General features: G+C 37.3%; 1 protein-coding gene across 1 annotated transcript; it reads right to left on the reverse strand.

Annotated features, from left to right (window-relative positions):
• Window positions 1-1000: 1000 nt before the first annotated feature.
• Window positions 1001-25245, reverse strand: rrp1 (ribosomal RNA processing 1). The gene is made up of 16 exons (XM_088606849.1): window positions 25082-25245; window positions 24465-24547; window positions 22461-22518; window positions 20279-20364; window positions 19239-19300; window positions 18200-18329; window positions 14771-14835; window positions 13876-14060; window positions 13198-13304; window positions 11370-11467; window positions 10560-10579; window positions 6690-6824; window positions 4768-5384; window positions 3785-3943; window positions 2960-3023; window positions 1001-1422 (listed from the first exon to the last, which is right to left on the reverse strand). The coding sequence occupies exons 1-16, from the start codon at window positions 25209-25211 to the stop codon at window positions 1235-1237; spliced, it is 2187 nt and encodes a 728-aa protein (XP_088462975.1). The 5' UTR covers window positions 25212-25245; the 3' UTR covers window positions 1001-1234.
• Between the last annotated feature and the right edge of the window lie 672 nt (window positions 25246-25917).

The raw sequence follows: 25917 nt of genomic DNA on the forward strand, positions 1-25917 counted from the left end.
AAATATTTTCATATTGGGTAGCCACTTTATCTTTAATGCCTTACCCAAGTACAAACTATATGCATCTTTTTAGCTTCTTTTTAGATTCCTTCAGTTTGTACTTTATCAGACTCCTCCTAGGGAATAAGGACCCAAATTCCTTTCCTAGATTCACATCGGGGCTTTCCTTCTTATGTAAAAAAAACTCATGTGTGAAAGTTAACACATGCAGCTTGGGCAGAAAAATATTAAAAATAAGCTTATTAAATTCACATTAGACCCAAGCATTTATTGTAAGAAAAAAGATAAGATACATTTAACTGAAATGAAACCATGGTGGCTCTTGGGTTCTGGGATTGAGTTCAGACTGGAATACTATTCCAGTGTAAATGCAGTGGTACTTTCCTCCTCCTCCTTCTAAAGACATGCTGGCTGGGTTTATTTCCATCTCTTCTAGGGAAACTGCAGTGGCAATTACTTAGATCGGTTATTAAATCTTGGTACAAAATACATTCATTAATGGTATAAAAAACTTACAAATTTTGAAGTAAGCACAAAATTGTGAACTTTGGAAATAGTACTTTATGGCCACCATGTTGAATGCTGGTCTCACCACAGGCAGCCCACTAGCACTATTCAACAGTATAAGTAAATGAGAAACTGCTGAATAAGCAGTCAAGAAAAGAAATAAATAAATGAAAAACTTATTTAATATAATGATTCATTTCAAGGTTGCCCTTTAACTCTAAGGGTTCATAAATGCTGTGTTGCTTTCAGTCTTTCTAAAACTTCAATCTGAGACACACAAGGTGCAACTGATGGGGTGCTACACCATGCTTCATACTCACCTCATGACAGCTGTCGAAATCCTTATACTCTCCAGCAGTCACTAGGGATGTTCAGGTAAACAGCATTAAAGAACAATAACAAGGTAATCGTCTTTTGAATAACATGAGATGGTACTTCCTGCTATAATAAAAGGCTGCCAGGATGTTAACAAGAAAAGAAAAATTCAGGAACGTGACGTGTGGCAACACTATATTTTTTCAGAAACCCACAGCTTGTACATTCACTTCAAGACAGCAGAACAACCTTGATAAACTCAAAGCTAAAGCAGAACTATTCGCCACTAGGCCTTAAGCATGGTAAACAGACTTAAATATCCATCATTGAGAATTTTTTTACAAAACACTTAAAAAAAATATGAAAACTTTTTTATAGATTCTCTTTTAGCAGAGCACAAATAGTCTAAAGGCTAAAAGAAGTCTGAGGCCTTGGGTCTGCTTTTTCCCTGCAGAGGGTTCTTCGCCAATTTTCTCCGAGGTCCGGGCTTGTCATCAGGAGTCTTCAGGACCCCAAACAGGGGCTTCTGTTGGGGGTCAAAGACCACACGGAACGTTCCTGCCGGACTCACCAACAAGCTTTTATCAGTCTTTTTGAATTCTGAAAGGAAAATAAAAACATGGTTGTACTCCATCTGCTAATAAATGCTGTTGGATAAACCATTTATTGTCTGGACTTTGAAAAGAGCGCAAAGCAATGCAACAAGAACAATTCCCATTCTCATCCATAGACGTTTGTCCTCCACAGGGCATAAACATACTATTATTCACTTCATTTTGCCACCCTATTTTCAATCTTAATTTCTTCTATTCCTGAAGAAGGGTGAAGGCACACATGGAAACAATCTGAAAACAGCCAATTAAATTACAATCTAGCCATATTCTTTGTCTGGAATCTCTGGGATCCTTTAAGAAATAACTGGAGATGTTTCCGCCTTGTGGGGGATACCCACTACACCCGATAACATCACAACCAATCACCACCTTTAAAAGATGCTGCACAAGGCAGTCTGCAGTGCTTTCTGAGATCCTGGCACCTGACAATGAACTAATCACAACATTGACCACTGCTGTCTAAACTACAACAGCAACTCAGCTGAAAGGCAGAGAGATTGTAAATTTTTAAATCACTGAAAAATATATACATAGACATTGTCGACACCACTGAATACCAATAAACACTGAGCACAATACAGGTGGGTGGTCTAAGTCTCTCCATCTGAGTTATCAAGTCCTGAGACTCCTTCCAGTGGAAGACTCAACTGCACTGCTAAAAACGGAACACTTCCTTCTTCCTTTGCCCAAAGGAACAGCCTATTGCAACAATGAAACCGTATATCGTGTTCTTTGATCTTAAATCTTTATATACAACACTGTTCTGATTCCTAGTACCCCAACAGTCCCAAATACTAATTAAATCAATTCAAACAACCAAATCACTATAACACCCATATATAAACTCAGAAGACTAATTTACAATTGAAGAAAACAAAGACCCACATCAACACAGAAGTGGTTATTAAAAACAGAATAAACTACCCTGCTATACTACAGAAGGTGACCTATTGAGATTGTAGGACTTGCTCTGTGCAAATGATTTTTTTGTGTGAAGGACATGCTATATAGACACCTGTTATTGTCACAAAGAATCTGACAAGCATGTTGAACAAGTTTGAACAAGCATGTTGACTCACATACTGTATTTATGGATGTTTGTAGGAAGAAAGAAGGATTAATTCTATATTGATCCTAAAACACTAGCTTCTCCAATGCCATTTAGAGTACTTAGAGGAAATATTTTAAAAGTATAAAAGGTGCTTATGAGCAATAGGAAGCAGATCAGACAGGGAGAGAATCACTTTGTCATTCTGATCTCCAGGAGGCTCCTTCATTACGAAATAAACCTGTTTCAAATCTTCACTGAACTACACTGTGATTCCTTGAATCTCTACAAGATCAAGTAAGAAAATTGTTTCATGAAGCAAGCAAGTCAGCTCCTGAAAAGAAACTCCTTTCATTTGTGAGATATGCTCTTTGTTGAAAAGGTGCGATCACAGTTTCCCTAGGGCTCCGCTACACATACAATGAAACAGCCAAAATAAGGAGAAACCACAGAAATACTCAGCAACAACAGGTACCTGCAGTCTTGTTGTTCTTTAGTCCAAAGGTGACTTTCTTAGAGTCTTTTGGTGTCTTGAAACCCTACAAAAAAAGTCCATGAGTCATTTCTTTACAGATACCTTTCCAGCATGCCCGGAGACGGCTTATTAACCAAAATACTTACTAGTAGGAAATGAGTCCAACTTTAGGTGTAAAGATCTAGAGGGACAACAGTGACTCTAGCCATGCCAGAAGCTTTGAATAAGACTGCTGTATTTACATGCAGTGCCTTCAGAAAGTATTCAGACCCCTCTACTTTTTCCACACTTTGTTGTGTTGTACACATTTCAAAATTGATTTAAATTGATTTTTTTGCCATCAATCAATACCCAATACCCCAACAAAGAGGCATGTTATTGCAGTAACACATATTGACATTGTGTGATATACACGAAAGTGGACCCAACAGTAGTTGTTTGCAGCTCAGGACAATCATAAGATACATGACTGTTCCTCACATACAGAGGAAAGCTGCACATCACAGACCAATTTTTATGTTATCTTTAAAATTAATTTATAATTAAGCCTGATGTCAGTTTAAAATACTAGAAGAACAACTACAGAACAGATATAAGGCACACTTCACCAGAACAGATGTGCCATTGAGAATTCCTCATTTCTAAGGAAATGTTCCCAAAACTGTGCTCCATGGAGCAGTGAAATCTGGCACAATGGCCAAGTAAAGAGCCAGACCTACTCACATGACCTAATAAACTAACATCTCCCTAGCAGCCTTTTAAGATAATGAGATCACTTTGTCTACATAAAGCCGAAAAGATAAAAACTCAAAAATTAAACCATACCTTGCTTGACAGAAATGTTGAGCCTCCTTTACGCTTCTTGAAGAATAAGGGAGAAGGCACAGAACGTCTTCCGAACTTCAGGAATTCAACCTCTTCTTCCAACTTGCCTGTTTTTAGAGGCTTTTTCATTTTCTTCACTTTTAAAGTGGCTCTACTTACCTGTGACAGAAGAAATTTGGCAGACAATGGTGTCAAGGCAGGCTTGAAAGGAGATCACAGTCTCCATGGGATTAATCTCTGTAGACTTTTGCTTACTTTTCCTATTGTGTTTAAACTGCCAAGTTTATTTATTACTGTAAGGTCTGCGCACTACATCTGATTTTCAAAATCAATTTTTTAAATGACTCAGCATTTACAATCAACATGTCCTAAAATGTACACCATAATTGTTGAGTCATACAAAATGTCCTCAAAAAGTTTTAAAAAGACCAGTCTAAGGATTTGTGAAGTTCAAGGCCTATAATTCAAAGATACAAAAAAAAGTCTTAATTTTGAGACATAACATCTATTTTATGGGATGTCACCCATATTACAGATGTTACCTCCCTTCACATAAAGAGATTTAAAAAGTTCAAAATGTAACACCTAAAGCACTATGAAGACTGATTCTGTCAGATTTCAAATGTAAGCAAGGCTAGACCAGTTCAGAACTGGGAAGTAAAAACAAGATTAAGCTGTGTAGCACAAAGTTTGCTAATCCCACTTTTTCAGTTAAATTCCACATCAAGCTTGCTCATCTCCAGCCTAGCAAAGTCTTCCCCTCAGTTTTACTAGTAGTGCAATTTCTCACATCCCACTGCTCTGCTGGGGTGCAAAATGGCTTCTGTGAGTCAAGATGTAAGGAACTAAAAAAAACATTTTTAAGGCCAGAGTTCTTTTAAGGGGCCAAAAGGCAAACCCTGAAAAAGAAGCAGCTGTAGCTCCTCTTATTAAAGCCTGAATGTAATTAGTTGCCAGGATGGTTAAATGTTTGAAATCCTTACTCTGTTCTTCTTCCTGGCCTTGGTTTCTCTGTAACCATTCAGCTCACTGGCCTCAGCCTGCCCTTCCAGCTTCTTCCTCTTATGCAGTTTTCGTTCACTGGTTTTCTCAGGCTCTGCTTCCACAACCATTTCCTTCCCCTGGGCCTGTGTCTTTGTGCATCTTTCATCATTTGCTGGTGGGTTTTCAGGTAGTAAAGCCACAGTGTTGACCTGCTGCTTCTTCCTCCATTTCTTAATTTTCAGAGAAGTCTGCTTCTTCAACACACACTGTTCTTTGCCCTCACCCTCACCTACAACCCTCTCCTGAGAGGGGACCTTCTTTTGTTTCTTCTTCATTAGTATTTCTCCAGCCTCCACCTGCCCAATGCTGCAGGAGGACTCAGCCTCAACACTGGGTTCCTCTAGTTTCCGCTTTTTCTTAAGCTTGAGTGTCTTTTCTGCAGGGTGAATAATTGCTGTAGTTTCAGGCTCTTTGTCCTCAGTGGAAGGGCACTCTTGCAAGTCTGGCAACCTCTGAGTCTTCTTTCGCGTTTTCTCCTTTTTCTTCTTCTTGGCTGGGACAGCTGTCGCCTCTACTGACTTGGGGTCGGAAGCCTTCAGAGGCCTTTTTTTTGTACCTGTCAAAACCAACACACAATCAGAAGTTTCCATTTAGGAATATCACAACTTGCAGTACTTCAATCCAGCCCAAAGGAACTTGTGTAAAGTAAGATTTGACAACTGTGATTCACACTCCTGCATCCCGGTTTAGGTTGGAACACAATCTCAGAATATGGAGCTTTTGCCTAAAATGCTCTGAGAAAGTCTTTTGCAGACAACTCCAAGTGTGAATAAAAGGAGGGAGGAAAGGTGACATAAAGCATGTTTGGATGCTAGTAGCCAACTAATCTTGTGAATTTAATCCCCTTGATGTTCGTTTACCTGAACCTCTAGCATTTCACATTCCTTTTGCTTTTCTCACTCCCCTCTCCTCCACAACCTGAGAACAACTCTACCACCAAAACACTTTGTGCTTTCCTGTATGGGATTAACCTCTGCTTGTCCATCTGCACACTGACACAGCTCTAGCCAACTTATAATTGTAACCATTCACAGTAAGACAGTGCATTTGTATGATTGCAATGCTCAGGTTTCATACCCGTCTCAAGAGATATTTGAAAAAACAAATTATATACATATATCAGAGTAAGGCTCTTATTAGAAGAAACCCATTCCCTCTCTGATGTCTGAAAGTACCATGCATTCATTCATTTTCCAACTGCGTACTACTGGTGAGGTTTGTGATGGTAACAGGCAAACCAGACACAGTCCCCAGCTTCTCCTGGGCACTGGCACTCACTGTCCAGCTGAGAGATATAATCCCTCTGGATCCAGAGGAGCAGCAACTCTACTCCAGGATCCTCTCGGATTGCTCCTCACCCTGTCCCAGAGAGTCAGCCCCACAGAAAGCTCATTTCCAACTTGTACCACAGATCTCATTCTTTTTCGATCACTATCCAAAGCTTGTGATAGATTGTGTAGGTGCTGATGGGATCCCATCCTGGGATCGTGTTCTTGTTGTGGAGGGGCTTGAGTGCCCTATGGAGCCTTAGAGCTACACTGTCCCAACCCTGGAGCTGAAAGGAAATGTTTGCTAAATTCTACACTATCCTCCAAATTCTGTCATAAAATGGACAAATACCACTGATCAAATTAAATACCGTAAACCTCAGTTTATTACTGCACCATTTCACTTTGCGAATATTTATATACAATGTATTTTTCTGAGAAACATTAATAAGAGATTAATCACCCATCTTAAAAATAACTAAAGCCAATGTATTGCATGGTGTTCTGGATAGGTCAACATTCAATCATTAGATTACTGGAGGATCTTTGCTCATGCCAACAATTAAAAACAGTCTTTGGCTCATGAGGTGTACCTTGGCCCTTCTCTGCACTTGCTGGGTCTTCCTCCACATTCCTCCTCTTCTTCTTCAATCTCTTGCGATTGCCGAACAAATCATCATCTTCATCAGTGGATACCTCTTCTGTGTAACCGTCCTGGGGAAAGACACCTGGAAAGGCAGGAAAAACAATGCAGTCAATCATCACAAAGCTTGGACACTCCTTCGCTATTGTCTCCTGAAAGCACCATGTCAGACCTCATCAGTCACACTTCCTGACTTCACCTGTATTTCTTTATTACAGCTCTGTAGATCTCAGTTAAACTATAGCAATATTTATTCATTTCAATGATTTGGTGAAATGAGGGCTGCCAATTTGTTGTATACAAGTATTAAACACCCTACATATGGTATCAGCTGGACCGCTAATGTCTTTTACCCATTACAAGAAAGCTGAGTTTTTAGTCTCTTACCAGATTTCTAGTATAGACATTATCGCCACCTACTGAAAAGATGGAAAACCTACACTGAAAATATTAAGTACAACTACATCTGCATAAATTACATACACTTAAAAATAATGACAGGCATTTTTGGCAGCATGATGCTTTTGTGCTGTGATTTTTGAATGAGTGGAACCTTGTCTGCATCCTTAAAGGTTGGTATATCTGAAGATTAGTGCTAAATAGCAAAATGGCACGTGATATTTAAAATTGAATAAAATTAATAAATTTTTGTTATTGCTACCAAGAAAGGGAATAGGTAAAAAATAAAATGTGTACTGTTTTGAAAAAATTACAGAAGAAAAGTGTTGACTACAATTTTCCATAAACCTGAACCATAAACTTAAATTTTTAGTATGTTCCTTATATTCCAGAACAGAGTATTTTTACACCAATGGTTCAGACACCAATAAACTAAGTTCACTGGAAGTTTTTCTTATTCTAAAAAAAGATTTAAAATAAGCTCTAGATAAACTTTGTATAAAACTTACAATTTCAAAATCAGATTCTGAAAAGCTGCATTTTGATTACAATAACCCAGTGGTTCTCAAACTGCGGTACACCAGATGACCCTGGAAATTTGTTGTGTACACTGAAAAATTGGGAATATAAAATTATGTACATTTGTCATCTGTAATTTACGTTATTGGTTTCAGAAAGCTTGAGACAGGTTTTCATATTTTCTATTTTAATAAAATTAGTTTGTGTGTCAAATACACAGCCTACGTACTTAGCTAAGTTGATACAGTGAGCACTAATACTGTACTTGAGTGTTCATACTCCTCTCGAGCTTTTAGAGACAACTTAGCGCCACATTCACTAACAGAACAAGTGATCGAAAAGGGAATACCTCGCAAAAATCAAGTATTATGTCATGGCTGAAAGGAAAAGACGCCAAGAGTACTTACACCAGCTCTGATAGATCACGCACACCATTTGAGAACGAGGAGGATTATACATCCGCCACTAGGATTACCAAATTTGTACATAAAAAAAAGAGGACACACTGTGGAACTTATCTGGGAAGGGGGTCGCGATGGAGAGGGTTTTCAAAATATCCCATGTTTTATGTTAATTGGTAAAGTAACTGTGATGATGTTTAACTGTGAAATGCATGAGTCCCCTATGCTACAATAACAGTATCCTCTGTTTTGCTGCCAGACTTTACAGAAGAATCTGTTAATTTGGTTGACAAACTTTCTCCTTGAATTGCCTTTTTGTGGATGTCTGAGTCAACATGAGCTTGCAAGTCAAGTACACCTTTATTTGCCATGGAGACAAAAGTACCAGGCTTACACACCAAACATTCAGCTTCCCTGTCTTCTCTGCCACTTCGAAAACATGGAAATGTTATTTTTTAGTTCTGCTCTTTTAGTTTACACTTTTGCATTGGCATTGTGTTTGAGTGTAGGAAAACGAGAAACAAAATAGGGAGCCTTTCAAGGGAATGTTTCAGCACTGCAGAGAGTGAGTAAAAACACTGATATTGATGCCCGATTTTGCTCTATCATGACATAATCATACACGTACAGGACGAAAACTGAAGCGAACTGGAGAAGTTAAGAAATTCTCTCTCTTTCCAACTATCTTTATAAGTTTTAATTATTCTTCATGGTGAAAATAATGGGATCAAAAACCCAGACATTTCTGCACATTTGAAAATTCCCCCTGGACGGAAATATAAGGATCAAAATAGAGGACATGTCCGGGAAAATCCAGATGTATGGTAACCCTATTGGCCACCGACACTAGTTCTTCTGATGAACCTGACACTGAGAGCACTGCTAGTGATGGCAAGCATCGGAAAACGGCTAAAAGGCGGTACAATCCAAATTAACTAAGTGCTCCGTGCTATTTTTATTATATGTATGCTCATGTTGGTCATTGAGATTTTCTGTGGTTCCTATGAGAAGATGACTTGTAGGTGATACTTGGATGCATTGGTTTGATCAGGGGTAGCACTTGGTCCAAAAAGTTTGAGAACCACTGCAACAACCTATCACCAGTACACTCACTTTAAAGGGATATAAATATCAGTTTTCTATTAAGCAACAGAAGAACTACAATATGTTCATAGTGAAAATATATATAATTTGTATTACATGTCAAAATCAAAGTCTTTATAAACACTACCACTATTTAAAATATAAACAACTCCTTATATCTAATTGAAAAAAAATCTTTAAAGATTGCACTCCATTTGTTTTCTCTTTAACAGTAGGGTGTTGATCGTCACAATGACTTAAGCGCATCAGTTCTTTCCTACTGTACATTCATTTACATGTGCATATACATGGGTATATTACAACTCTCAAACAGAAGCATATCTGCATAAACAGGGTAACAACTTGCCCTTCAATGCATTTCCAGCAAAATAAACTATTCTCTTGCCCGGAGTGGTAGTGAAATGGAGAGACACTTCCTTGCTAAACCTGCTAGACAGGAGTTTCTTCCACTGGGACTGGGAACAGCACTGTCACCTGCCTTTCAGAAGAAGTCCAAAGAATGCTCTCCTGTAAGGTGTGCACATACTTACCATACTATTTATTATTCCATAGTCTGACAAAGGTGTTTAGTTTTCTTTGCTGAAATCTGTCCTCTATTTCAGTAAATTGTGAAGTTGTGAAATTCATGCTTAAGTTCCCAGTAGTACTGTATCAGTCGTTTCTAGAATAGGTGAATATTCCACTATTCTATGCAGATTTTAGTCAGTCCTGCTCTCAGATTAACAGGGTCTCATCACACAAAAAATCTCCCTTTAGTCAGGTTCAGAAATACTGTAGCACAAAGCAATACAAGAGTACATTGCTGTAGTATTGTTTAAGTAATTAAAGGCTCCAAGTTGTTCTTTAATTTCTATGGTATTGATTTTGTGCTTGCTATTAACATTGAAGTTAAGTCATTTTTAATGACTTTTTTCCATTTAAAACTCACTCTGTATCTTATCAAGACAGGAAGCTATCTTCTTAGAAATTTAAAGACTACTCTGTGAAAGATGAGCTTAGTGTGGTGAAGTACAGGGACTCCCCAAATAAATTTCCCCATTGGAAATTAAATTCACAAACAAGCGATTGAGAAGAGCTAAAAATATTTGGACAACAGACATGACATTTAAAAAACATCATTTAAAACACTTCATCTCAGACAAGGTGAACTATGGAATACGGAAATGTCAATTTCACTTTATCATCACATCTAATTTTAGATCAATACCAATTTCTTGCTTTCATCACCAGTACTATCATTTATTTTCCCACTTATAATTTTTAAAGATTGTAAAGACATTTCAATATAAACACAGCAACACAGAGGACAATGGGAACCATAAAAGTTGCTTTGTATGCTGAGTGGCTAGTGATGTAGTTAAGTTTGAATTTTACAACACCATAACAGGAATCCTTACCTTCACTTAGGTCTTGAAACCTGTGAGAAAGAAAAATACAACAAATTAATTGCTCATGGTTATTGTGCTTTGCAATGTACAGAGAAACATTTTAATATTAAGAACCTGTGTATAATTGAACACTTCAATCACTTGTATTTCAATTGTTTTTTTCTCCATGGAACTGGATGGCTGCACATTTCCAAAGCATTTTTAATCTAGTAATTTCTTTTTAACCTTTTTATTCCTAAAATCAATTTTAAATTCCATTATGCCACCCTGATTTTATTAATCTACAAACCTTTGGAACTTTTTTAACAGAGACTGTCAATCATGACCATCTGTTAGTCTGTTAATACTTTCTATTTGATTCAAGCACACAGAATAATTTATACCTAGCACTTTTACACAGCTTTTAGGCCTAAATTGATTGCTTCAAATTGAGCGAAAGAGGTTTCAAACAGAAGTTTGAGAAAGTGTTTGCAGTACATTAGCTTTCATTTGCTTATCATTATAATATGCATGTTCTGGATAACTGTGTCAGATATCTGTATAGGTTTGGAACTTAATACATGACAACCGTTTCTCAATGGACTGCTGAAGTTCAAATGCAATAAATCAGACACCACACAGACTGCTGATGTTGCTTACTTATTTGGTTAAACTCAGCATTCAAAAATAACACTAATAAATTTGTGTAAAGCTTTGTGATATTCTATATTGTTAAAATATAATGACATTTTGTCCATAAAATGTGGCATAAAGTCAAAGAAAAGGCATTTTCTAAAAGAGACAACCACAGATCAGTTCTGAAGTAGAAGCATGACATACTTCTTAACCAGCCTGTACAACTTCTTCCTGTTTAGGGGGGGGGTGTTTCTCCGGCTTGTCAGCTCAAAGAGACGACCAGCAATGGCCTTGTAATCAAACTGTAACACAAAGATATTCTGTGAGCAGATCTACACAACTACAAGGAGACACCAAACTGCCAGTTTCACAATAGTGATATAAAGGAACTACAACTCTTTGTCCACCAAGAGCTTGCAGAGAGAGTAACATGACCAACATTGTGACACAAGGGATTCAATCATTAATTTTAATTGACCTGGAAATGGATAAAATGAATAGGCCACATAAATGCAAAAATTAAGAATAAGAAGTTAAAATCAAGGGAAACAATCCAGCTCTTAACCTGTAACTAACTGAACTACCAATTACCTGAACATATGTTGTAACACAACTTTCCCCAACAGATTTATTCATTACACCAGTGAAATATAAATAAAAAGCATCATATAACAGAATGTGTGGGAGATTAAATAATGTGCTTCAATTTAAAAAAATCTAAAAATGGTAGTCTAATCAACATAGCAGTTTATTGAGGGTCACATTTATTTTTCTATTATTCTGTGCCTTACTATTGGAAAGGATGTTAAAGCAAATAAAATAGATCTGCTTGTTCAGGATCACTGTCTTGATCCATGAATTGCTTTTGCCTTAGCTTAAGCTGATGAATTGATCACCTGACATTCTCCTCCAGAATTTGCAGATACAACACCAAATTCGTGGTTCCCTCAATGATGGTGTGCTATCTGGGTCCAGAGGCAGCAAAGCAGCCCTAAACTCTAATACTTTAACCACCATGCTTAATGGCCAGAATTTTCATCAAACAAAACATTTCTCATTGCAACCAAAAGGGTAATCTGTCCAGGGAACATTTTTCCAGGAGTCTTGTGGATCTTCTAGGTGTTTTTTAGTGAGCTTGAGACTGGGAGGTAGTTGAATCAACATTAGCCACACTGAGAGACTAACAACTTTTGCTCTAAGGGAGATCTTGGCATGAGGACTGATTCTGGGAAGAGTTACCATGACCTCCCATCGGTAATTTATAATTAGTGGATGGATGGAGGCCAAGAAGTTTAGAAATGTTTTTAGGCCTTTCCAGACCGACAGAAGAAAAGAATCTATGATTAAACAAATATATCACAATAAGAAACGAATTCCCCTAATTGTATATATTCTGAAACTGTAAATCATGTTTACTTTTTAAAAGTAAAGTGTTTTTTTATATGGAAAGCTTTGTTTATAGCATTGTTAAAAATACTGAGCTCAAATTGTAATTGTAATTTAATACCAATTTATAAAAACACAGATGTCATCATTTTTTTTTAAATGCAGGTTTGTGGGGGAGCTGGAGTCTATTGGTACAAGCAAAAGGCCCAAGACATGATACACCCTGGGTATTAAAGGGCAACAACAGACGAGCACACACCCACAGCAGGGACAATTCCCCCAGAAGCCAATTATACTACCAGTATGTGTTTTTGGACTGTAGGAGAAAAGCGGAGCACCTGGAGAAAACACATGCCAACACAGGGAGAATGTATAAACTCCATGCAGGTAACACCCCAGAGCCAGAATTGAAGTGCAAATTCAGTAAACCCTGTTCATATTAAATGCTTCTTCAAAAAGAGGATAGTCCTCTAAAATGTGTTTTGTTACTGGGTTTGGTCTAGCACATTAACCAAAATGATTTTAGTGGATTGACAGTGTCTTACACAATTTCGATTGGTAAACAAGTGCCAATCCACTATTACCTTAATACTGCACGCTGTATTTACCATGTTTTTAAACAAACGAGTATAACAAAAAGGCTAACCTGAAGCACAGGTCCTATACCATCCCCATCAACTTCAGATGGTTCATAGCCATTTTCCAAACCAACGAGGTCTTCATATCCCTCATCTTCCTCAGCTGCCATTTCACCTACAGCAGACAGAGCCCAGTCTTCAGTGATATGAAATCCTGAATAATTCTACCACCTCAACAGGCACATTTCTGTAATAATGTAAGACAGTGTGGCAGCTACATTACTATTTGACAAAAGCATTCTTACACAAGCCATTTAAATCAAGCTTGTTGACTCAACCATTTCAGGCCCCTGCTCAACATGAAGTTTGACTCTAGAGATTTAGAGATTTAGAGTTCATACGTACATTCAAGCAATCAATTTATTTGCACTGACCACAGAAAACAAGATTTACCTGCATTTTTTAGGCTCTTGAGACAAATGTGATTGTTACTTGTCCCTTAAAATGTCTAAAGGTATTTAGTTTTTCAAAGGTGGTATATTCCTTCTGATTGGAAGTCAATATTTCATCATACTTGAAAATTCTAATGCCAGTGTTGTACAGCAGATATTAATAGCACTGCATCAGACAACTGTAAATAATGTGTATTTACTCTGGCAGTCTTGCAAGTTGCTCTCTTAGAAAATGGGGGCTAATACCTGAAGTGCATTATAATCAAGCATAAAGCACACATTACTAGTACCTACCATTTATCTGGTCCTCTTGAGAATCTTTGGAGTTTTTCATAAGATCTTTGTCTTCCAAGTCCAGTTCATCCTCTGAGTTATTCTCTAGCTGTTGAAGCTCCTTCATCAGGTCCTCAATGGCGAAGGGAGCCTGGTTAAGAACCTCACTGAAGATGTTGTTGCAGATGGCCTGCAGCAGGAGGTGGCTGCAAGATGGAGAGGAGCTGATGGAATATGCTATATCAGAAGGACAGGTCTGATTGCACATGAAAACTAGGACACTCATTTTTGTTACCAGCAGTTAACAGCTAGTTAGCAGTTAAAAACCTGCATTTTATAAATGAAATATGAAGAAAATTAAGACATTGCACTTAGGAATGAAAACAACTGACTGGTGTGCAGAAAACAATGTTACTAAACCTGTCAGACCTGTCAAAAACTGGCTTGATGAAATAACTTGACAGTAGTACCTAAGTGAGTCAGATGTAAATTCTTATTTTCCTGTCCTTGTCAGTTATTTATTTCACTGTACTGAACACTTATGAGATTAGAAGGGAACATTGGGCTTTTCTTATTCAGGACAATTTGGTTGTCAACCTTCCCCTGGTTAGTAGCTTTTGAACGGACTATTACATACTTGGCCGCAGTAAAGGATTGGAAGGGCAAAATACAATGGTTTGTTCATGTGAAGGTCACCCATTAACAACATGCAAGGATGACTCAGTGAAAAAGACCTTGTACATACAAAGAGTGAAGCAAACGACAAAAGAGAAGGGAGACGTAAAGGTTGTTTCTCTGCCGTGTCGACAGTCCCCAAATATACTAGGTCACAAACACAGCACTCACTGTGCAACAACATCTGATTGAAACATTAAAACATTTCTCTTGAAACATTAAAAAATGAAACTGCACTTACTCCTTTGTTTTTGCAGCCACTTTGCAAAATGGATCAATGAAAATCAAGTTCTGTTCTGCTGTGAGCTGTAATGGCAAAAGGTATACATTAACTTGACTAAATGTAGCAATTTTGACTAAAAGAGAAAAGTCTGACACTTTAATTGAAATCAGACATGGTATGCATTCCCACCTTGTGCACTTGTGTAACAGGGGGCACTTGAGGTTTTTGAAAACTGGCAGTGTTTTCTTAAATCTTTAAAATAGTTACATTCACACATAAGTATTAGCAGTGTTGACTCCCAGTGTTGGGAGAATCCATCTCAATTACTTTCAGGATCTTACAAACCGCAAAAGCAAGCCCGATGAGAAATTCTGGACTGGATAGCCACTAAAAAAACTTAACTGTTACATCTTGTGTTTATATTAATGGCACATAAGTTAGATAAAACATAGGTGAATTAAATGAAGGTGATTTACTTCACAACACAAATGTAATTATATATAAGGTTGTCTTCTCCTTCTTTGTAAACTATACACTCATAGTGCTACTCTATTAACATCACAAACTGACAGGCATCAAACACTGTTTATGTGCAGCTGATTAACAGAAAAATTCTTAATTTGGCTTTTATTAATTTTTGCTTTTACCAAAAGTGACTTAAATTTGTACCTATTTACACAGTTGTGTATCTAACTGGAGTAATTCATGTGAATTACCCTGCTGAAGTCAACTGCAGTGCCCCACCTGTGTTTTGAACCCACCAACTTCTAGCTCAGGTCCAGATTGCTAAACTCTCCTCCACACCACTGCCTCCAGAGATTTCCTCTTGAATTTCAAGAAGTGCTTGAAAATGAAACCCTGCCTAGCTTTCAGTTTGCTCCACACCAGTGGTTCCACACACAGCTGCCTGAGCACCAAGAACATTGCCATAGCTCTGTCTTGGTGTCTTACAATTTTAACGGTTTTACTATTTAGGTTTGAAAAAGGAAAAATTGTATGCTAAATATATTTTAATGTTTTGAAATGTGCAATCACAGAAGGAAGTCTGTTGTGGCATACCGAAAGCGTTTCCTGCACCTGTTTAGCTACCCAACAAAAAGGAGGCAGTACAAACAATTTCTGATTTTATTCACAATGTTATGTGCCGCATTTGGATTGTTAGAAACGAAGGCATATGTCTGCCAGAATTAGCAGCAATGTATAAGTATAAGGAATTAATATTACAGCGCTTTTCTGGACACTCAACTCAAAGCCTTTTACAGGTAATGGGGACTCCCCTCCACCACCACCAGTGTTCAGCCCCACCTGGATGATGTGACAGCAACCATAGTGCACCAGTACGCTCCCCTCACACCAGCTATCAGTTTGGATGAGAACAGAGTGATGAAGCCAAGTGATGATGGGGATTATTATGGAAAATTTTTGGCCAGGACGCTAGGATAAAACCCCTACTCTTTTAATGACCATAGATAGCCAGTGCCCTGGTTTTATGTCTCATCCTAAAGATGGCGCCTTTTTAAAGTATATTTTCCCCATCACTATACTGGAGCATTAGGACCCACATAGACCACAAGGTAAGCACCCCCTACTGGCACCACTAACACCTCTTTCAGTAGCAACCTTAGCTTTCCCAGGAGGGAAATGCCAGCAGCCATATCACTCTGCAACTCACAACTGGCAACCCACTGAAGCTAAGCAGGTGTGAGCCTGGTCAGTACCTGGATGGGAGACCTCCTGGGAAAATCTAAGGTTGCTGCTGGAAGAGGTGTTCATGGGGCCAGCAGGTGGTGCCCACCCTGCGGTCCATGTGGGTTCTAATGCCCCAGTATAGTGACAGGGACACTATACTGCAGACAGGCGCTATCCTTCGGATGAGACGTAAAACCAAGGTCCTGACTCTCTGTGGTCATTAAAATTCCCAGGGCACTTCTCTAAAAGAGTAGGGGTGTAACCCCAGCGTCCTGGCCACAAATTTCCCATTGGTCCTTATCAATCATGGCCTCCTAATAATCCCCATCTATGAACTGGCTGCATTACTCTGCTCTCCTCCCTACTGATAGCTGATGTGTGGTGAGCATTCTGGCGCACTATGGCTGCCGTCGCATCATCCAGGTGGATGCTGCACATTAGTGGTGGTGGAGGGGAGTCCCCATTTCCTGTAAAGCGCTTTGAGTGGAGTGTCCAGAAAAGCGCTATATAAGTGTAAGCAATTATTATTAAAAGTACAATGTTTTTGTAGTACAAGACAATATTAACATGGCTCTATAGAACTATAGAGGCATAAAACTCATTTGCTAAGGCAGCCAGATTTGATATAAGAGTATTTCAATAGGCTTGAAATTATTAGTATTTTTCAGGCTGAGCATTACATGAATTACCAAAATAATAAGTACTACCATTATATAGTATAATTTGTAGTGTAGTTTTTGGTATCAACTACTTAAAATGCAATGACTACTAATTTAGCAAAATGTAAAATATGTTTACAGTATGTTGTTTTAGTATTATTAGGAGTGATTTAAAAATAACGTATGGGATTACTGTACACATAAAACCGTTGAGAAATTGTCAAGGCATCTTATTCAAGCAACTACATACACATACATATAACACTAACAAAACAAATGTTTGCTACAACAAAGCAAATATTTTAATGTCACTTTCCTTCATATCCACATATGGATATCCACACTGGGTGACTTTCTAGACCCCATGATTCATGTACAAGCTTATATACAGAAAGTAATGAGAATTCAATTTCTTTACTTGAAATTTTACATCTTGAACAGTGTTTCAGGAATGAATTAGGTTTACAAACTGAGGGATGGGTACATAAGCATATAAATTGGTCTGAAATTTATGTTATATGGGCTCTGGGATTAGTGATGAGTATCACCTGTAAACTCTGCTTGAGGGACTGATAACACTAACACAGCTGCTGTGAAGGTAAAGCATTATACCTTGTTTGCAGAATTGGCAACTGAGAATCAGAATTGGTAAAAGACAAGGCATTGCTATTGCTCTTTAGTACAGCAACCTATTGTGCAAACCAAGCATGGCAAAACCATCTCCAAATCTAAAGCAATTTATCTATTGGATTAAAAGAGATACTTACTGCTTGTTTACAGTGTCATGGGGCCTCGCATGTCACCATACATTTTGTTAGCAGACCATAGCAGACTATTGTTCTGTGCATACCTGGAAATGCCATCTATTTGTGAAGTCAACTGGAGGTTTTACAAGTTGCTGTGTACATTTTACCTTTATAGCGATTTGAAATGCACTCATCAATGCTGATTCTAACCCCAAAATATGAAAATAATTTTGCAGTTTCCCTTTAGCTGAACTAAATGAGATTTTAAATTGGTGTTGTGTAAATTCTTACACTCCCAGGTAATACAGTGGCCTCTGAACTGTAAGATATACTGTGCTTTTGTGCTCCTTTACCTCCTGTGCTCCAACAGTCGCCAGCTCAGTCATGTAAATATCCAGGATGTGGAATTGGACCCCACATGGGCAGCCACTGTTGCTCTGGAGAACACGAACTGTAAGCAATTCGGTGAACCGCTGCACGAGACTGAATACACAACAGAGAGCCGAGTGTCAGAGGAAAAAAATTGCCATCTTCATTGTTGCCTGCAGACTCTCAGCTATACCTTTGAAAAATGTATTCCTGAGTGATGTATAGGAGACAGGGCTTGCTCCTTTTCAATATCTATCAAATGGTACAGCAAACACTGTTTGGATATTCTAACATTCTAACATGTACAGTACCAGTCAAAAGTTTGAGTACACCTGCTTGAAACCAGTTTTTTTATGATTATCTGTGCTTTAAACTGTATAAACTTGACTAGAAACACTTCATATTTAATTATGTGACATGTACTTATAATCTTAAGTGAACTGCATTGAAAATGTTAATTTTTCATTTTCAATAAAACGAACACCCAAAGCAAGCAGACTTCAGTCTGGCCATGGTTCTAAATGGCCATGATATCACCGCAAAAGCTCTCTTTGACAGAAAAGTCAAAGACTGTTGAAAAAGACTGTTGCGTCTACGACAGCCAAGAGAGCTCTGGCCAAATGATCTCACCCTATTCTGGGTGCCCCTCGGGGAACTGTGTGCCACTACTTGGAAAGTCCCAGTCACAGTAGTGACATGGCAATAGCTTGCAACCGTAACTCCTGGAAATTCAGCTGTAGTGTATTCCAAACATCTGGACACAGACCTATAGGAAGAAGTGTCTTCCGTGTATCAATCAAAGCTGTGGAATGTCCTGTCTCAGCAAATCAGTTTTTTTTACAATATAGATCTTATCTCTACTACTGAGTCTTCATTCAAATTCAAGTATTTTAATTGTGATTAGATTTGTTCTGTTTTGAATTCCTCACTGTTGTTGATTTTTTTGTAGTGCCTTACAGATGGAACAATTTTTTTATTTTTTCTCAGGGCTTCTAATTTGAAAAAAAAACATCCAACACTTGCCTCTGGTCCCAGCATCTCTTCTTCAGCATTTCAAATGTTTGTCGGAAAACCATTCGGACAAGCTGATTGGCCAAAAAATACAAGAAACAAATTTTGTTGAGCAGCTCTATCAAATTCTGTTCTTTAGCACAGCGACTCTGGTACCAGAAAGCTACAGGATCTTTTACATTTCCTACAACCCAGCATCCAGTTACTGAACTGAGCCAACAGCTGGCTCAAACATTACTGCAGATCTCCCAGCCAGCCCAGTCATCAGTTTTAGCTGATCTCTCCATATTCAAACAACGTCACTGATTTCTCAGACTTGACTTTCATGAACTAGTTACCCCCCTCTCTATTTATAACTAGTTATTTTTAGATTAAATATTCTAATTGTTGACTCATTTTACACCTTCACATATTAAAAGTTGATATAATATAGTTTTACCAATAACTTTACTTCAGATTTTTTCTAAACTATATTTTCACATCAGCAGCAAGTGTTCTCTCCAATGATCATTCATTCACATTCTCTGCTCCAAAACTCCTCAGAGGGCATATACCTCAGTTGCCACTAACTACTGACCCTTATCGGCTATACTTTATATTAGTAGTATATACTATTAGTAGAATATACTAGTTTATAATAGCAGTAGATTGCATTGCTGGATTTTGATTCCAAACCATCCAAAATCACTTAATATATTAAAAGGTAACAATTTAATATTACCACCAAAATGTCAGCCAACAGGACACTGCCTCTTACATTTTTTAAATGTACCATCATAGGTTTGATTGTACCAATGTCACTGCTACTATTTTTTTTATAAGATGATCTTATTTCCTATGATATGCAAAGCTCTCTTCCAAAAACAGATATAATGGATCTTTAGCTTTCAAATTAACAATGTACTGTACGTAACATCCTATGTGATGGCCAAAATTGTATAATTTGGAACACAAAATTAAATTAATTTCCCCTTCTTATCTGTAGGACTTATATTCCTCCAACCAGGACTAGTCTACTAATGTAAGAGGGGACACTCCAACACAGCACCCACCATGTAAAATTTGTCCATTCGAAGTCTGTCAATGCCAGTCCACTCACGCTTCATGGTCTGTAGAAATGTCTCTACAAACAAAAATTCTGGAAAAAAGAAAACAGCTGTTACAATTGTCTTTAAAATTTTCTAAACTGTAAATGATACTCATAAATTGTCTTATTATTTTTTCACTCTTAGAAATTAGTAAAGTAATAGTAGTAGATTTTTATTCCAAAGCATCCAAAATCACTTCACATATAAAAATAGAGCAATTTAATCCACCAAAATATCAGCCTCTTACAGTAGAGTATGTAATTAGGTAAAGGACTGAAATCTGGTCTAAATTACCAACAAGATATTGTGGTAATTGTGCCTCTACTGTTACAAAAACACAATGTAGAGCAGCAGCTAGGTTTTTCTAAGAGGTCTTGCATCACAGTATTAACCATGTTCAGTTTAATGCAATCTGCAGTTATCAGGTTAGGGTTGGGACACTACTGCCAAACTACAGTACAATAAACCCTTGCTTTAACAGACATCACTTGGGCTTGGGATTTAACACACAGGATCTAGAAAAGATCCTTAAAAGGACAACTCACTTTGTGTCTTTATGTACATGATTTACCATTGAGATTCCAAAATGAAATAAATGAACCTATGGAAAACCTTTGAGTATATGCACTGAAGTGATAAAACCTTTCCATAAAACAATGAATTAATTAATGATGAAGACATCAGATCACATACAATGCAGAAATTTATATACATTCAGTATGCATATACACAGTATATATTTTTTCTCACTAATGTATTTTTTGGGATCACATTATCTTGTTGGTAATTTAATGGACAGTCAGCAATACCAGACACTCCTTCCCCGCATCCCTCTATTAAAGCAAGCGTTAAATGCAATATAAAAACAATAAATTATATAAATATGTACTGTATGACCAGATAAGTTTTTAAAAGCTGCATCTATTTTGTGTTTCCATGTCTGCAGTTTGAAATGTATTGCAATCATGTTTTGCTTGTCCCTCATTACTAAAGGAAATTACATTAGATTTTGAGCCATCAATAAATTTCAGCCATGAATTTCACAGGGTCACAAATAACTAAGACTACTACTTCTGAATACTTAAAAGTTTAAAAAGTCTACAAAGAACCTTGTAGCCTGGGCTCTGTGACCTGGAGCTGAAAGTTCTAATACAGACTCTTAGGGTGAGCTCACACCCTAAGAAGGCTCCACAGCTAAAACATTGTGTTTTCTTTCTTTTATTTTCGGCATGGAATTAACCTATTACTTGTTACTTTGCAGCCTACGCATGCTGACGCAGCTACCCATTTGAACTACTTTTAAAAACGATATCTCTTTGACCATGGAAGGCACCCAAAAACTGCCTAGATCAGGCTGTCCCTCCAAACTGAGCATCTAGGCAAGGCGAAAAATGGTCACTGATGCAACCATGAGGTCAACAGTGAATCTGAGATACAGAGTTCAATGGCTGAGATGGGGAAAAAATGTGAATAAGTCAACAAAATCCCCTATAGATCACTTCACAATGCTAGTCTGTATGGAAGAATAAAAAAAAAAAACATCTCAAATCCCACATTTCTCTATAACCAAGCAATACGATAAAGCTTGAGCAAATCTGCCAAGAAGAATGGGCAAAAATTGCATCAAGCCAATGTGCAAAGTTGGTAGAGACTTGGCCAAACAGAAATATTGAGTTTACAAGTCTTAATATTTAACATATTTCAGTTTATTTCTCTTTTTAATTTCTGAAGACATGTACTATAACTTAAAACCAGAGTCTTTCCTCTATATTCTTAGTAAAATATTAAGTTTAAAAATAGTGTATTTTCAAGAAAAGGTACACCACAAAGTGTCTGAATTAATTCGCAAGAAACCTTTTACTTTATCATACCATTAATAAAGGTACATTATATTTTCTTATAAGCAATTATATATCTTTATTTAATAGAATGAAGCATCTTATCCAACAATTATTTTAATACAGGGTCTGTTTAACCTTTAGTAAATTGGGTCTAGTGATGGGACATGATGTTTAAGAACTATGTGATTAATATAATTTAGGTGAAAACAAAAACCCCCAGATGCTCCTGCCTATGAATGAATATCAGAAAAACACAGTGTCCTACTTTCAGAGTGATACCACAAGGTACTGTACAGACAACTTACTGCTGTCCATACTCTGGAAGACATGAATCAGATTGGACAGAACAGCAGACAGCTCTTCCTGCAAACCAGAGCAGAGAACAGACAGCTTATTAGATGTAAATTCCATTCTGGGAACTGTTACGTTACAATTACAGCACATTCTGATCCAGAAAAATGAAAAAACAGCATAGGTTATTTCTTCTCGCACATACTTTGCAAGGATTCACTTGGCAATCTTAGTGCAATATGAAAATGCTTATGTGGGAAGTAGGTACCACCTACAAATATCAGAAATCTAAAAAAAAAAATCACTCATTTAACAATTATATTCCACTGTTGAAATAAAGGAACAGATCTTATCATTCACATAAAATGTAATTTGCAAAGCCCTAGAAAACCTCTTAGATGTGCTCAGAGAAATCCAGTATCCACAGCTGTTGTCCTGAAGCAAACACAAAATGGATTTAGAGTGAACCATTACTGCTCATTTTATTCACTCCTTCAAAGGTTATTTATTCAGCCCATCAATTTGAAATTCAAAAGCATAAAGGTCCTTTATTGAATTAATCTGTTTACTTGTTGGTTTACAATCTAAGTATGCTCCTCCCTCATCGGTTGTTGAGACTGTTATTAAAATTAATTTTAGTTAATATAATTCTATTTATGATACATTTTCCCAAGGAGTTTCACAAAAAAACACAGACAGGCTTACACAAATAAATAATAAAACCAACATTTTTTTTGATGCAGCCAACAGTAGAAGCAGAGGTATATAAATGCATTTCAACATCAATGCCTGATGTTCAGGGTGCTGCATGCAATTAGCATAAAAAGCAGGAAACACTATACTGAAAGTCACTTACGAGAACAACTTAAGTGTTTATGTTTACATTATTATCCTGCACTCATGGTGTGAAAACAATAAAAAGGTGACTTCCGGTGAAGCAGTAATAGAGATGCCGGCATAACTTTTTAGCTCCTGGTGTTTCCTGGTGAAACCCTACAAAATTCAGCTATTTAAAAAAAAAACAAGAAAGGTCAACCGAAACAAAAAGCACAAGAATCTTCCATGGTGAGAACAGATGACAATGACCACTGCTCCACAGAAAACAAATAAAAAGGCAAACTAATGTAATATGTAATTAAATGTGTAACACTTAACAAAGGGATGTTATGTTAAAATTGTATAATGCACTATTGGTCACCATGGTACAAAAAGATATAACTGCTGTAGAATCATAACAGAGAAACACCCAGATACAATATGGGCATTGAGGGAATATCTTGCACAGAATAAAAAAATAAATGAATTTCTTGAGACAAAAGTCTATGAAGAAGCCATTTAAGGATTGAAAAACAAAGGCAATGAAAAAGGGCCAACCTTTCAGAATGGATGGAGAAACGTGAACCTGATGACACTAGTGGAAACGATGTAGGAGAATGGAACGGGCATCACAGCCAAGTTGTTGAAGCTGATTCCTTAGCTTCTTAAGAAATGGCTGAACGGGATACTTGGATCAAATAGCTACTAACTTGATAAGTAAATACATCTCTGCCAACTACAAACTAGGATGTAAAGATCTAATTCATCTTTCAGAAGGATAATGTTCAAAAGCACAAGACTTCTTTATAAAGTGATTTTCCTGCCATTCAACACTGGCCAGGTAGCTTGCTGCAGACACCCACAACTTTGTGTAAAGATGGTCCTCCTGTTCTCAGTTTTAAATGCACTTCCCCTTAAGTCCCACTTCTGTTCTTTTGCTGGGTTTCACTTTTAATTATGAAAAGTCAAACTGTTGACCTTGAATTCAAAGAAATATCCCAACCAGAAGAGGTTCATTTGTCCACTGTAGAAAAAAAACATAAACAGCCAAGACTGGGAGATGTAAACATGGTTCTCCTTATTGTTAAGATAACAAAACCCAGGACTTGGATGATCATTAGTGTGTTTGGTTATTTTTCCTGGAGAGACCTGGAAAGTTGCTTCACTGCGGATGACATTAGGATTAGGATACCCTGACTTACCTGTAACAGGGGTTTGTCTTGCATCCACATGCAGTAGAACAGACCCTTCCAGATTTTGAGCAATTCTTCACTGGTAAACCCTCCTGCAAAGAGCACACAAGTTCTGATATGATGACATATCTTAATTGTGATAACACGCAAATCGTGAAATTCCTTCTTCACGGAAGTTTTTACCACGTGTCGGTGAGCACTAACTACTATTTTCAGGCCGTGATAAAAACACTACCTGTATAATTCACCTGTAGCATATTAACTAAACACGAATAAAGGTCACATATTAGTTGTACTACAAAACCAACAAAACCAGAACACACGCGACTGGATTTACACAGAGAATGCATTTGAAAAGCTTACATCCACAGTAACTTTGTTGAAGTTAACGTTCACGTATTAGAAATGTAGAACTGCATCACTTCAGCAACTAAAATGTACTGACTATTTCTTGATTAAAAGCAATGGAAACTGCTATTTAATAAAATCCGCTATGTGTTACAATATATAGGTCCAGAAACGTATTAGTAATTTTGGGGAAAATGCTAGAACTCAACAGTCCCCACGTACATGATGTAACTACGCTGATTCATACACCAATCCTGCCCGTTGACCAATATATTTACCTTTTTGCTTCTGTGAACGAATACCAATATATTTTTTCAGCTTCTTAATAGCCCTCGTTCGAATGGGTTTCTGGTTAGAAGCCAGTTTCTGAGCGAACTGAACCTCAGGACCTTGCAGTAGTAACGCCATCTTTTTCTTTTTTCTTCACGTGTGGGACGGGGATTCTTGTCTCCGAAACACGTTGTAAAACAGTCGCAGTATGATGACATCATCACCGCCGGCTCTGCGGTCCTTGCACAAATTCGAGTGGACAGAATAGATCATTGTATTCTAAAGCGAGATAAAATTGCTGGCTCTGAAGAGTGAACATTAAAATCACTGAGAGAGAGAATAATATTAATGCAGAGGCTAAACAATGCAATACTTTTTTTATACGGAAATAATACAAGAACAAATGGTATGTGAGATAAAGAACAGAGCAAAATAGGAAATGTGCTAAATTAATATTTCATGCAGGTTTTTACAAATGTCGATAATGTGTCAAGGGTTATAAGAGCAACTCCATCAATATCAATATAGTAAGTTATTATTGAATTGAGTTATTATTGTAAAAAGAGTTTTTAAAATATTAATTCTCTGTATCCCTGCATTATTTTCCTGATTATACCTAAGAAAATTAATAATGTTATTCACAGACCGTTAACAAATATTTTCCAACTGTCAGAGTTTGGGAGCTGAGCCTACAGATTGGAGAAATGCAAATGTAACACCAGTGTGTAAAAGGGGGAACAAAACTGAACCAGGGAGCACTCTAAGCCTTCTGTGACTGGTTGAATTATAAAAATGAATGTTGATCAACCTAGAATATTTACAAAATAATGGTTCAAGGAGTTAG

The sequence above is a fragment of the Lepisosteus platostomus genome, chromosome 2, assembly GCF_059453375.1.
Source record: "Lepisosteus platostomus isolate fLepPlt1 chromosome 2, fLepPlt1.hap1, whole genome shotgun sequence".
In the NCBI taxonomy this organism is placed as follows: Eukaryota; Metazoa; Chordata; class Actinopteri; order Semionotiformes; family Lepisosteidae; genus Lepisosteus; species Lepisosteus platostomus.